Source organism: Leptosomus discolor, chromosome 1, assembly GCF_034619465.1.
Source record: "Leptosomus discolor isolate bLepDis1 chromosome 1, bLepDis1.hap2, whole genome shotgun sequence".
NCBI lineage: Eukaryota > Metazoa > Chordata > Aves > Leptosomiformes > Leptosomidae > Leptosomus > Leptosomus discolor.
The window spans coordinates 88,542,119-88,555,907 of record NC_141391.1 but is presented as its reverse complement, the minus strand read 5'-3'; the positions used below and the strand labels follow the sequence as shown (position 1 = coordinate 88,555,907).

Below are 13,789 nucleotides of genomic sequence, written 5' to 3'. Positions count from 1 at the left end.
TGATTAAAAATGTTACAAGGGACCATTTACATTTTAAAATAATGATATTGTTAGGAAAACAAAGTGATTTGTAACATAAAAGTGTTTGGAAAGCATTTGGTTGCTGTGTACTGCCTTCTTTCCCAGTATAGTTTGCTATCTGTTATACAGTCTTGCATAAATATTTAGATTAGGGGAGAAAAGAAAAATTAAACGTGATGGCTAAGACCTCTAAGAGCTGACTCACTGACTTGAGTTATTGCTGTGCAGAAAGTTTGTAAAGCCTTTACATCCAGCGAACATTTAGTGCTACTTCAGCCTTGACAGTTGACCTTTCAATCTGACTGGGTTTAGCCACAGCAATTGCAGCATCTGCAGTACAGGCGATGCAGACAGCTGCTTAGGAACCCAACTTCTCTCATTAGATCTCACTTCATGCGTCTAAAATTCAACCCCTCTTTGCATGTGTGTGCAAATTCTCTTGTAATACCTGTTACAGGAGCTGAGCAGGGTACAATCCCCTGGCTCTTTTTTTTAAACTTATTTTTAATCTCTCCCATTGTTTTGAATATTCCTGGATTTACCTTAGAGGGGGGAGGGAAATCCTCCAAACCCTTTCCTCTCCCCAGATATTCAATCAGTATTGGTTTATTTTATTTTTTTTTCCCTTAGTAAGACCTAGTGTAAAAAAGCAACAAACAAACAAGTTAGACTGTTGTAATTTGGTCAACCACTCGGGTGCTATCCATATCCACCATTTCAACACACTCTATTTCCTCACGGTTTTCAGGATTCTTCTTCTCTTTCCTCTTCTTCTTGGATGGTGGCAGGAAAGTCAGTATCACAGGTAAAATGGCAAAGCAGTGAAAGAAGGTGACTAATGCTATTAAAAACAAGCACCTGAACAGTGTACGGGTCAGATTTGAAGGCACAGCTGCAAGAGGAATCAGACCAACAATATAGCAGAGGTAGCTCTGCAAAATAGCTACCCCATGCACTTCCAGGGCATTTTTCACCCATTTAGTTCTTGTGAACTCTTTGCCCAGGACAAAGGTTGATAACAGTGGAGCACAGTTGTCAATTGTATAATTAATTCCGTAAATTAAGCACAACACAGAAATACAATCTAGTTCCACTTTCCACAAGGTCATAAAACCTATAACTCCAAATTCAACGGAGGCAACAGTTAGAGTGAGCCAGACATTGATCAGAGAGTCTGCCACCAGGAATGCAGAGAAGAAGAGCAGAAATAAAGCACTAATGCAGGAGTTTTGTAAGGGGGCTCCCACTGAAGAGGCATAACGATCCATGTACACAAACGATGGATTGAAAACGATGAATTTCACCTTGGAGGTGAGAGAGAGCTTCCTCAGGGTCTCCAGGAGGTCATAAAGTTCTTCCCTCTTGGTTTCCATTGTCTTGGCCACCAAGAACATCCTGGAGGCCACGACATCGACTTCGTTGTTGTATTTCTTGGAAAAGATGATATCCTCTGAAAAATGGGCAAACTGAGGGGTCTTCAGGAAGGAGTTCCTCAACATATCAGTGAAGTTCTTCTTGGGCAATCCAGTAGATATGTTGAGTTTCCTAAGGTAATTTAAGTAGCTTTCAAACCAAGATATCCTCACAAAGCCCTTAGTATACTCCAGCACGTCCTCCTGGACACTGGTGTTCCAGTATTCGATTGACTCGTAGATGTAGAACCCAATCACCGGGCTGTAGTTACTGAAATACTTCTGCTGGGCAGTCGTATACTCAATGGTCCGTGTCGCGGTCGCTACGATGTTGCTCAGGTCTGACCCTTCACTGACCTGCAGGTAGCCCATTAAGGCAAAGGAAATATAAACAAGGTAAAAGAGAACTACAAAAGGCTTGACATAAGTGTTTGTTATCCAGTCACAATAATAGCGTTTCAGGAACCACACCAAAAGATGACTCTCATAAGTGTTCGTTTCCTCTGAATCCGCCGTGTCCTCGCTGAATTTGGCTGTCAGAAGAAACCTATACCATGCAGGCTTCTCTTGCAATACCTCTGGCTTTGGTACCTTTCTGCAGAAGATACTATGCTGGTAGTTGTTTTCTATGTAGCCAGTAAACACCAGGCTGGAACCATAAAAGGAGAGTACATAGAGGTAGTTGAAGAAAATTGCAATACAGGAATTGCAGCAGAAAATCCTGGCTGCTTCAATGTTAGTGAAGGGACTGGCACCTATTCCAAAAGTGACCAGGTACATGGCAGTGGTGAGAGAAAACGAGAGCATGGAGTCTGCAAATACGGCTGCAGTCCTCTCTTTAACGTGTTGGTCTTCTCTAGTTTTTCTCCAGGAGGACAACATTTCAAAAGTCCCATATAACCCATGACCTACAATAGAGAACAAAGCGAGTGTTTAAAGTACCCAAATCAACATATGGAAAAATGCAACGTGGACATGCTAAAAGACTCAAAGGAGACACAGCTGGCTGTTACCAATGCTTGAAGCAAACGTCCTGGAGAAGAGAGAAATGATTACGGAGGTCTAAGCCACAGGAGCACATTTGCTACCTGACTAGCAAACCTTACTGCCAGAGCTTGAGGAGAGTTCCGCATTGCTGGTGCAGGGTTGATGGGTTAAAGAAAAAGGATTTTTTTTTTTCTGGTTGGCTGTTTCTTTTCATTATTTCAGAGTGCCTGTGATGGAAGATGCTTTGAAATTAGTTTTTCCTGGTGATGGGATCTGACCTGTGGTGAAAACAAAGAAATACGACCTTGAAGTGCCTATGCTGGAAGCAGAGTATTAGTTTGCTGCTTTGTAGAGAATCTGTAAAAAATGAAACTTTCATATAAGCTGAACATTGTCAATTAAATCAGTCACTGATTTCTCCACTTCCTATACAAATTTTCCATCAGGAAAAAGAAATCCTAGAAATGGAACAAACAAAAAAAGCACAAATAAATTTTAGAGATGCAGAATGGTAGAACTGCTTAAGGCACTGGTCTTCTTACTTTAATATATCTAAGGGCTTGTAAAACCAAATATGGCTCTATTTTTCTTGGCATTTCCCTCATTTTGTAATGTATTTAATAAACTCTTAAAATGGATATAGCATTCATGAAAGGAGATGAAGACCTGCAGACCTAAAATCCTGCGTTTAACCCCCAAGCGCAGGTAAATTGGGAAAAGTACATGGTTTTATCTTAATCTCTGTTTGGTCATCTTCCTCTTATGGTTTCTATTTTGTGATGGATAACCAAGGTGTGTTTGGAGGACACAGACTTCTGCTCTCTCATAGCGGACCTGAGCTGGGAATGCAGCCATCGACCAGCTATCAGGTGAGAGCGGCTGAGACAAAAGGAGGTTGATATTTTACTGAGAGATGAACAGAAAAATATAGTCTTTGTATCACACCTAAAATGTAAGACTGTAATATTGTCTCATAATAATTCATATCATGTTGATCTTTACTTAATAGATCCTTTCCATCTAATCCTACCCTCTTTGCTGCCTTTTAATTACTCCTCCTCCTCATTCTTTATCTGTTTTTGATATCCCCTGTCTACCTCTCTGGTCTGCTCTTGCATTATCTCCACAAATTTCCAAAAGTCAGTCCACCATGTTTTGCTCTTACCCATTCCCTGATAACATTAGATAAAACAATCAGTGATGAATTAGTTGCTGATGACACTGAAGTGCAATCACTGGACTTCTGAAGCTGATGCTCCAGTCAGGCAGGTCAAGGTAATTCACAGATCTTTCTTAGAATTTCAGGCTGTTTGCAGAGTACCAAAATAGCTGTATTGGCTCTGTGTTCTCCACCTGTTGATGATTATCACTTTTGCCACAAGGGCTATGAGTATTGGTCAAGAAACTCCCAAACAAATGAGGGATTCAGAAGAACCAGAAAACCAGAAAATTATTAGGGGCAGTTAGAACTAGACGATCTTTAAGGCGCCTTCCAACCCAAACTATTCTACGATTCTATGATCGTGTTTATTCCTAAATGCCTCATGTAGGCTAAATATTTAATTAACTTGACAAAATAACCATTTTGATGTCAGTACATTTTACTGTATGGGCAGCTGTAGCTGATTCACTCCACCCTTCCTGCAAGGAATATCCTATCTGAATTTTAACAGATGGAAGAGCTGGTCACTCTGTTAATGCTGAAAATAATAGGTATGGGGTATTTTATAAAGAATTAAAAATACAGAGCTCATAGGATGAGATAATAGAACAGCTGGTGTATCTCCTTATCACAGCCACCTGGTATTTAGAGTAACAGAGTCCGTGCTCTCATGTATATCGGCTACCTTCCTTACCTATGTTGTTATTTGGAGTCACGGCATGGACCACGAATGTCCAATTTGTAGCAATATTACGGTACTGGTTTTGGGATGGTATTTGGCATCCATCTTAATTTTCCCAAACAATGTTTTACAGCTGCTTTCAGAGGCCAGGTCAAGATTGCCAATTTGATAACTAGCACTGTGCCCCCTCTTAAAGCTAATGGGGAATACTGGAACTCCCCAGACATAAAATCAAGCAAAAAGCACAATCAGTGACTGGCACCCTGTTGCTAATTATGCTTCAAATAGTTATGTTCTAGGCTCAGTAGGGAAAGCTATTAAGCTTGCTTTCAGTATGTTCTTCGTAAAGACAGACTGACCTTTATTTAAATGTAACTGATCACTTGCCAAAGCAGGGAGTGAGAGGTTTAATCCATTTATGGCTCCCATAAGTCCTGCAGACAGGCTCGTCTGAGAATTTCACATGGTATCATATGCATTAGCTTCAAGTGAGCAAAACAGAATAAAATGAGGTCATTGAATATTACAAATTACTTCCATCATGAGCTTTAGCTATAGCATGTTTTTGTAAAAAAAAAATTGCAGCGTTAATAGGCTCTTCCCTAAAAATACTCAATTAGCCACATTAATTTGAAAAGCCTTTGACTTTGCGACGCAAAAAAGAATTTAGAGCTAATTAAATATGATGCTGAGCATGACTTTTTAACAGGTATAAGATTTTGGATAATGTCTGACAAGATGACCACATATTTAAGTAAGAAACATAAAACCACAATTTGCTCTTACATAATCTTTGAGACTACCCAAAAATGGAATCCAATTTAGAGAACTGCTCAAGTAAATGCACGAAGAGGTGTCACCGCATGTGCTCCAAAAAGCCAACAGAAAAACATTTAGATACTCTTTTATTTTAGGATAGGTTCCTTTAGTTGTTTGCTACACAAACTGCGTGCTAGGAATTGGTATTTTCCTTCAATTGTACAATCTGTGATTCCTCTGTCCACTTGTATAATAGCTCATTTACTTTTAGGAAGACATACCTAAATGAGAAACTTGCACGCTTTTTGCATCAGTGGCACTACTGACCTGATCCAGCATCTGAGAAAAAGATTAAGCCCAAACTCATGCACAAATTAGGCATGGCAATCCAAATATTAGCCTTATTTAGCTAGAACGGGATTTACCTAACCTAATGTACTCCTCTAAATACTGACTACAAGCACAACTTGAGGTCACAATCTCCAACGTTGTCTAACTCACTGATGCTCATATAAGTCTAACCCACAGAGATTTGGGCAGATAGCTCCATGGAAGCATTTTGTAAGAATTTATTTCACTTTTTTGTCACTTCAGAATTTCCATTTTGTGCATCCCTAACCAATTTGCACCGATTACCTCTATTCCTCTCGCTGATCCTATGTCTAGTCTATATAATATTAACATGAAGAAGGCAAATTTTTCCTTGCAAATAAAATCTGTAATTGCTTTAACCAATTTGCCCCTTTTAATAGAGATTTAGCCACAAATCTGTAATGATTTAGAGCAATTTGTTCATTATTCACAGTCACTCAGTAAATAATAAATATGAACTCAAACAGCTAATGGGCTACTGGAGATCTTTTCCTGTTGACATTTGTTATTATGATTCACTGGTCATGCCCTACAGTCAGGCTGTACACCCATGAGCTAAGAAGAAGTAGTACAGGGAAAGACAGGACTTTTTTTTAAGGAAAAGTTTCTGAAAGAGCAAAGGAAAATGTTAGGGGAATAGGAGAAAGTTATTGGACAAAATGGGGACCGAACTCTTTTCTTTTTCTACTACTTTGCTTTGTAGGATATACTCCTACCACATTTCTGAGGACAGAAATTCTAGCTTTTGTAGCCAAAAAAAATGAAGAAGACAGTCGCTGTTATTTCTGAGGAGCTTAAATTTTTTATGGGTTGAGGTGGGCTATCTTTAATTTTAGAAGTTAATAACAATACCAGCAATAAAAAGGAATAAATTATGCCTAGCTTAAATACAGCGCTTTTATGAGTATCCTGAAAATGCTATAAGAAGTTCCATTTGTCATCTTCAGGATCAAGTCTTGCAACTACACATGCTCTGCAAAACCAATGCAGACCATGCATGGGAGGAAAAAAGCACTTGTAGGAAGTTGTGAAAACTAAGGCAAAATTTTCTGTTGCTTAAAATTATCAAATTATTTACCTAATTTTAAACACTACTCACGTGCAGGCACTTAAACTGTTCTTTTTAATGCCATTTTAAAATCTCAAAAAAAGAAAGGCATCCTTTCCCCTGCTAAGTGGTTGTTCAAGCAAGAGGCCTTTATGAATGAGCATCGGCAGCCTAGGCTTAAAGTTGGCTCTGCTCCTGCCTGGCAAACAGCAAGAACAAAGCAGAGAGGGGTGAAGGGATTTAAAGCAGCCCCAGAGCCTGTGGGAGGGCAGCGAAGTGACCTCGCTGTCACTGGAGTCACAGACCAGCTCTCTATTCGCTTGGCTTAATTGCTTCGCTGAAACAAAGGCTTCTGCCTGCTTTTATTGTTTAAAGATTAAGGGAAACATTCAATTTTACACTAAAATGACGTGAGGTTTTGATCTTGTGGTAAGATAAAGTTTGAGTATTCAAATAGACTTCTTCTGTAAGAGAAAGTAAGGGTAATGACTGAGAACAAGGTTCCTCTTCTTGCAGTTTTATTCATTTATGAAAGTAGCGAATAATAGTACACTGTGGGTCTCATTTTTTTGTTCTTACTGTTTTGAAGACTGTATGTCTCTGTGTGTGTCTGATACTTGAGTAAAATCTCTCTGAATAAATTACCACTTACAGGTTGTGAAGCTCCAGCCTTCTGTGTGGAAGGTCGCATTTTAGGGGTAATTAATTTTATTCATCCCATTTTAACGCAGTGGCACACAAAATGCTAATAATGATTGATCTCCACCTCAGTGAGGTTGAATGCTGCACCAGTACATATGTTGCCCATTAACTGCCAGAATTGAGACTAATAAAGCACCAAACTGTCTTCCTAAGGGTGTAGACTTCTCTAGCAGCAAAGCACTGGTTCCCCTCAGTTCTCAGGCACTGGTTCCTCTCCCTGACCAAAGTTTGCTGCTCCCTCATTGCTACTAATTCACCTGTTTCTAGTCTAAATTGGACTAAAGGAATGGTCAGGATTAGAAACATCAGCAGACTTTTTTTTTTTAAGAATTACTCTTGAATCTGAAATCTTCTCCTGACACTGATGGCACAAAAGACTGGCTGAAAGTGGGAATAAGTCATGGTAGGATGCATGGGAACCTTGTAAACTGGGCAAAATCTTGAAGTGAAAGCATGCTCTGACGGAGTTCCTGAGGTTAAGTCTAGATTTTGATTTAAGGTTTTTTGTTTGTATTGTAATGGCTGCATCCTTGTAACACTGGATGAATGCTGTCTCAGTTAGGTTGATTTAAGCCTGAAATCATCCCACTGAATAGGAGCACTTGTCTGCAAGAGGAATTCAGTGTGCTGTGAAAAAGTGTGTGAATTTACAGAGGGTTAGCTCTGTTGCACCAGCTTTCTTTTTGGAAATCTGTGAAGGACAGCTTGATTCACATTCAAAGTGGAGTGAAATACCTTCCGCAGAGGCAAACACTGGGTGAATTAACATGAAATAGCTAGGATGCTATAAATTCATATCCCAGCTTGCTGCCAATGCAGGCAAGGTCTCAAGAACAGCACTTGTGCAAAATTAGGACATGAGAGATCAGAATCATACTGCAGGAATTGCCCTTTCCAAAACGATACCTGTAATAACATATGATATAATGAAGGTGCAATGAATTTTCCTAGCTGACAGTATTAAAAATAACAATGTACACTGCTCAACTCTGGGATTGCTTTCCACAGTAATGTCAACAAAGAGGCTGAGATAATTTCCCCCTGCTGACTTACTTTTTCCAGCTAGATCAGTGAGCTCATCAGCTCCCATCTTCTGAAAAGCCAAGTGATACCGCTAATCCGGACTCCCTTTGTCACAGGAGTTGCAATCAACCAGTTGTTGACTAAATACGCGACCTGCCTCATGCAGCCTCTCCAGCAGATGTGATTTTAACTTGGAACATATAGCAGGTTCAACGTGCTACTGAATACTCAGGCAGAGCAAGAGAATTTGCATCCAGTTGAAGCAAACATCTGGCTCCATACCCTATTCTCACTAAAATAATAAAATACCACAGCTAACCAAGACCCTGTAGCATGCAGACAGAATTAGCACCAAGCCTAACTTATACAACAGTTTTCACTGAGTTTATAGCTATTTAGTGGCATGCGTTGAGCAAAACAGTTAAATCATTATTAGCATTTGCAACAAACTGTGGGTTACTCTAACCAATGTCCACCTTTGTGGTCCATAAACGGTGCCGCAACACTACATTTTTGCCGTGTGAATGTCAGACCTCAAAGAGGTCGCGTATCATCAGGCATCCCATCACGTGCAGACTTGCCCAACCCAAACATTTCTGCTGAGCAAAGAAAATGCACTGGAAATCCTACTTGCTTTTCCCATACTTTCTGAGTATTTCTGGGACCCCAGTTTACAGCACAGAGTAAAATCCTATAGGACGCTAACATCCTACAAGGTACTCATCTGATCAGCTGTGTTTCCAGGCAGTAGTTCTGAGGAGAACTGTGGCAAGGGGACTGAGGGCTGTAGACAGTTGAGTAGTCTTAAATGCATCCTCATTTGCAAAGTGAGTGAAGTCCCAGCCACTCAAGCACAGCCTGACTCCATTTCACACCTCCAAGCACAGGTTCAAAGGGCAAGTAAGCCTGAATGATACATGCAGGTGTGGTACCTGGATTAAGAAAAACACACAAAGAGTGACACAGGATGGGATGTAGTGGTATAAGCATAGGCTGTACATATTGCAATGCTTTCTTTACCTCCTGTCACAAAGACCTTACATGTCTGTATTGTAACTTAATTACATGTATGACAGCATACCTCAAAAACATGATGACAATGCTGTCAGGAAGTTTGGTATTTGCAATTATTGTTTTAAAGACCACTAAATTTTACACATATATCACTAAGGTGTACTATGCCTGCAGATGTTAACACCCAACTTGGGATCTTCCCAAAAGAGAAACATACTGAAAGTAGGTATGCCAGTCTGTTAGCCATCTAGGCATGAAACCAGCAGATCAATCTCTGGGATTGCTTTACATTTGAGTATTAGCCATTCACCCTCAATTGTGAGGCTGATCTCTCCAGGCTTAGAACAGCAGCAGCCATCCCAGCCAGAGAGTCCCAGGCATGCTCATGTGTTCCTCAACTTACCACCACGATCAAAACCAGGAGCATCTCGGTGCATTCACACCAGATAAATATCTGCTTCAGTTGCCAGAGAGAGAGAGTTTGTGTTTTATGCGGTATCTACTTGGCAACAAAATAAGAGAAACCGAAATGTTTAATAATATGCTCCCAGTATCTGCTGTGTTTCACAGCTGTGGGTGGCTGTGCCCACAGAAGCGCACAGCTGAAGAGAAAGTACAAGACACTGTATTGGTTGGTGCATGCAGAGAAGAAGTCTTCAACTGGTGCTCAACGCTTCATGCTATGAGACCACAATGTTATTTTTGGTTGTAGGTCCTGCAGAAAGACTCTCTGGGCCGTTAGGCCTGTGCTCAAATTGCTTAATGCACAGGAAGGAAAACAGGGTGCGTCTGGAAATCCAGCATAAGGTTCGTGCCTCATTTAGGTCTGGTGTAGCACTGCAAAGCACAGCTTAAGAGGGGACTAGGTTCCTTGTAAGACTCATATGGCTCTGCTGCACCGTCGTAAATTTGATCCCAGTTAATGAATGTCTGCCATAGTATTCTATATTTTCTATGTTTCTAAACTTAAATTTTGGAAATGCAGCATAGGATTAGCTCTCTCTTCTCCTGTGAAAGCCTGTTTTGGTCAGCTGTAGCCATTTCTGAGTTATACTAAAAAGCACACATTTGTACAAAAAATGCACTGACAAAAAGAAATCACCCTCATGCTCTCAGTGTTACCCTAAATGGTCGGGACACAGTCAGAAATGCTTGTGGCTACATGATGCATCCCAATTATAAACTCCCCAGTACTATCCTTTATCATGGCAAACAAGCAGCAATGTGCCATTATATTAGAAAATGGTACAAATCACAAGCTAATTTTAAGAGTGTGATCTACATATTACCATTGAAATGGAAATCATTCTACATATAAATCCTTAGCTCTGAAGAAATACATACACATACACAAGACACGTGTAGACATTCCTGTAATTTTTCTACCTATATGAGGGAAAAAGAAACAAAGAGAAGGAGAAGTATTTCAAATAAGTAGAACTAAATGATGCTTCAGTATTTACAGTCCTAGTCTTCACCTCATGGTGAAGCTCCCTAATCAGCAATGGCAGTAACATGGTTTGCCATTTTTTATCTTTGGAGTATGTGTTATTTTAAAGCTATTCATTATAAAAAAAATATCCTCTCCCTTAATATTTAATTTTCAGATTTTTTTTTTAACCATATCAAATTTAATTCAAATTACTAGCCTCTTACTATATTGATTATATGGGTAATTCAGCATGTATGTGGTTAATCTTGAATAGTCCCATTGATTTCAATAGAGTAAAAATTACTGATTTAGGCTTTGGGAAAACGCTGGGGTTTTTTGCTTGGATCACCATTTTTTAATATTGAACCAATGTAATATTTGAGATTTTGTTGAGATTTTGTTGTTATAATGACAGCAAGAATGGCAGAGAAGCACATTTTAAAAACAGAAATATGTTTGAGAAAAAACTTGAGTGGCTATTTTATTTTGAGAAAGACAGATAAGCAAATCAAGTTATAGTTCAAAATCTACTTTTATATACAGAGTGAATACTTAATTCCACAGAATTGGTAAAGACTTGTTTTGGTGTTTAAATAGAAGGCTGTCAACTCTGTTTAAACATGTGACTTGCTTTTCTCTGTTTTCATGAAAGACCTGGCAAAAGTTAAAAGTTGTATTTCGTTCAGCGCAACAGAGGATATGAGTGTTAGCAACGTCTGGTTTTAGCTGCTGGAATATTTTTATCTGCATAGTGCAGTCATCTCCCAACTACCCAGACCTCATGCAGATCCGGACCGAATGCATTTGAGCCAAACCTGCACCGTACGTGCAAGCCCAAAGTTCTGGGGCAAACAGCAGGGCAGCATCTAACTCCTGCTTGCCCTCAAAGAGTCTCCCTGCCCAGGAGTTCCCTGCTCCTCCCAGGAACACCTCTTTGCCATCTTCAACTCAGAAACATCAGAAAATCGCCCGGGAAGCACAGTGCCCTGCCTAAGCTGTTATTTCAAGAGACAGGGAGAAAGGCTTAGTTTTGTTGCACGGAGGATGACAAGTGGAGGAGGGCACAGGGCTGCAGCTGCCCACCACCGCTGCTGGCACGTGGTATGGACCCTGGGATGTGCACAGGGAGCCAGGACCACCCTCTGCACCAGGGGATCCACGTGGGGTGCGATGCCGGGATACTAAAGGAATGACAGATGTGGCCAGCAAGACAAATTTCCCCCTTGGTGTAGGTACCCCAAGCCTCACTAGCCAAGGAGGTGGTTAGATGTAGAGTTATATGTTAAGTACTACTGGGCTCATCTCGCATATGACATGCTTAGATTCATAGCAGCAGACAAAATTGCAAACTGATTTTCCCTATGAAGTGAGTTTTTGACAGATTTTATGCATGCTGTATAAAAAAAAAATTACTTAAAGGTAAATGAAAGCTACCTGCAACCATATGTGCAAGGTTAATGTTTACCATGTTACAGAACAGCCAAGTCACATATAGTACACCACAGTTCCTTAAGACAGAGTAAGACACAGTGAGTATATCTGGGGCAAAGTCATGTTTTAAATCTGTTTTAAATTTCTGAGCTCACAAGCCAAAATATTAATTGCTTCTAGGAGTGTTTTTGTAGTGGAATACGGATTAGTTTACCACACTTTAAGTTCCCCTTTTCTGGTGAGAAAGCTGCCACCCAAACATCTCAGGCATACCCTTAAATTCTCCTGTGTAACCAACGTTTGTCATTACTCTTACTCATAACATAGAGATCAAGCATATGTGAAACATGATGTTCAAAAAGTTGTAAAACTTCAGTTAAAGCACATAAGAGCTATCATTTTTACTGATTTAAAAAAAAAATCATTGCAAGTTTGGAACTCAGCTTGGTCTTTCCACCAAGCACCAAGACTTAACTTCTTCTAGTTTAACTTAATCCATCTCTGCCAGCATCCTCTGCCAGAACGCAGAGGTCTCATGACCTGAAAACGGCAGGTGCCGTCCCTGACACACGTGCCTCTCAGCTATTGCCTGTTTGGGGGACATCATTTATTAGAAGGCCAAAACATGCACCATCTCTCTCACAGAAAGACCCAAAATAAAAAGTCACTTCAATTCCTGCTGACCTTCCCCAGGCCTTCACTGACCATTCAAGTCCAGCATGCAAAGTATACCACAAATGCATATATATATATATTTCCTATATGTATATATAGAGATAGTACAAGGTTTCTTTTCTCTAACCTCTGAACTTCCAATGTATTTTCATATATGTAGAAGTTTCTCTTGAGAAACTTCACTACTTGAAGAAAACCAGGATGTCAGAGCTAAACTCTCAGTACCTTTGACTGTTTGGAACTTCCCTGACAAGGCTCTCGATTAAATTATCGCACACACTAACTTCCCTGCAGTTAAAAGAATGCAGACAGAAAAACTATAACACCTTTCTGCTACTCTTTGCATAAATGAATGCTCATTAAATGTACTGCACCACCTGCAACACACTCTTCACATGAAACAAGTGCATATTGGAGCACCACCAGTCAAGAGGAAATGCCTGACCTTACTCAATGATTGCACAGCTTTTGGTTTCGATATTAAACTGTTCTCTGGACTGACTTCCTACAGATACAGCTCCTCTTTTCCAAAAAGCCGTGTATTTTCTGAGTCATCGACACTCTTCTGAAACCAAGAAGCATATATGCGTGCAAGGATTTCACTGGGTTATGTGGTGGGGAGTGGGGAATATGGACACATGTTGGCTGTGTTGCCATCACACATGGCTGGCTGCACGCTCTACTTGCTGCTTTTGCACTGCACGGGAAAGGGCTGGTACAAGTATCTGTTATACTCTGCTACAATTTGTATTTTAAGCCTATTTACTTCCCATGCATTACTGGCTTCTTGGTGTTAGGGGCTTGGGACATCATCCTTCAGGAGGAGAACTGGAGAGAGGGAGACCAACAGGTGGAGAATGTGGTTAATCACCTTGCCTTTGGGTGGAAAACACTGATTTTGGTGAGAGGACTCACTGGTACATTGAATGAGGATGGGTGGCCTGGGGGCCTACTACTGCTCTTCCTCACGAGGAACCGAAATGCTGTGTGATGCCTGAGGGACTGCAGAAGATGCATGGCTGCTTAGACAGCTCACTCAGAAATGAGATTGAGGGCATGAGGAGAGAAA

The 13,789-nt window shown here is 40.4% G+C and overlaps 1 protein-coding gene across 2 annotated transcripts in view; it reads right to left on the bottom strand.

The window, feature by feature from the left end:
* Positions 1 to 686: 686 nt before the first annotated feature.
* Positions 687 to 13,789, bottom strand: part of PTCHD1 (patched domain containing 1) — a 34,131-nt gene continuing 21,028 nt past the window's right edge. For both annotated transcript variants that reach the window (XM_086467705.1, XM_086467787.1), the window contains one exon: positions 687 to 2,341. In XM_086467705.1, coding sequence (XP_086323831.1) covers positions 687 to 2,341 — 1,655 coding nt within the window. The remainder of the gene's footprint in view (positions 2,342 to 13,789) is intronic.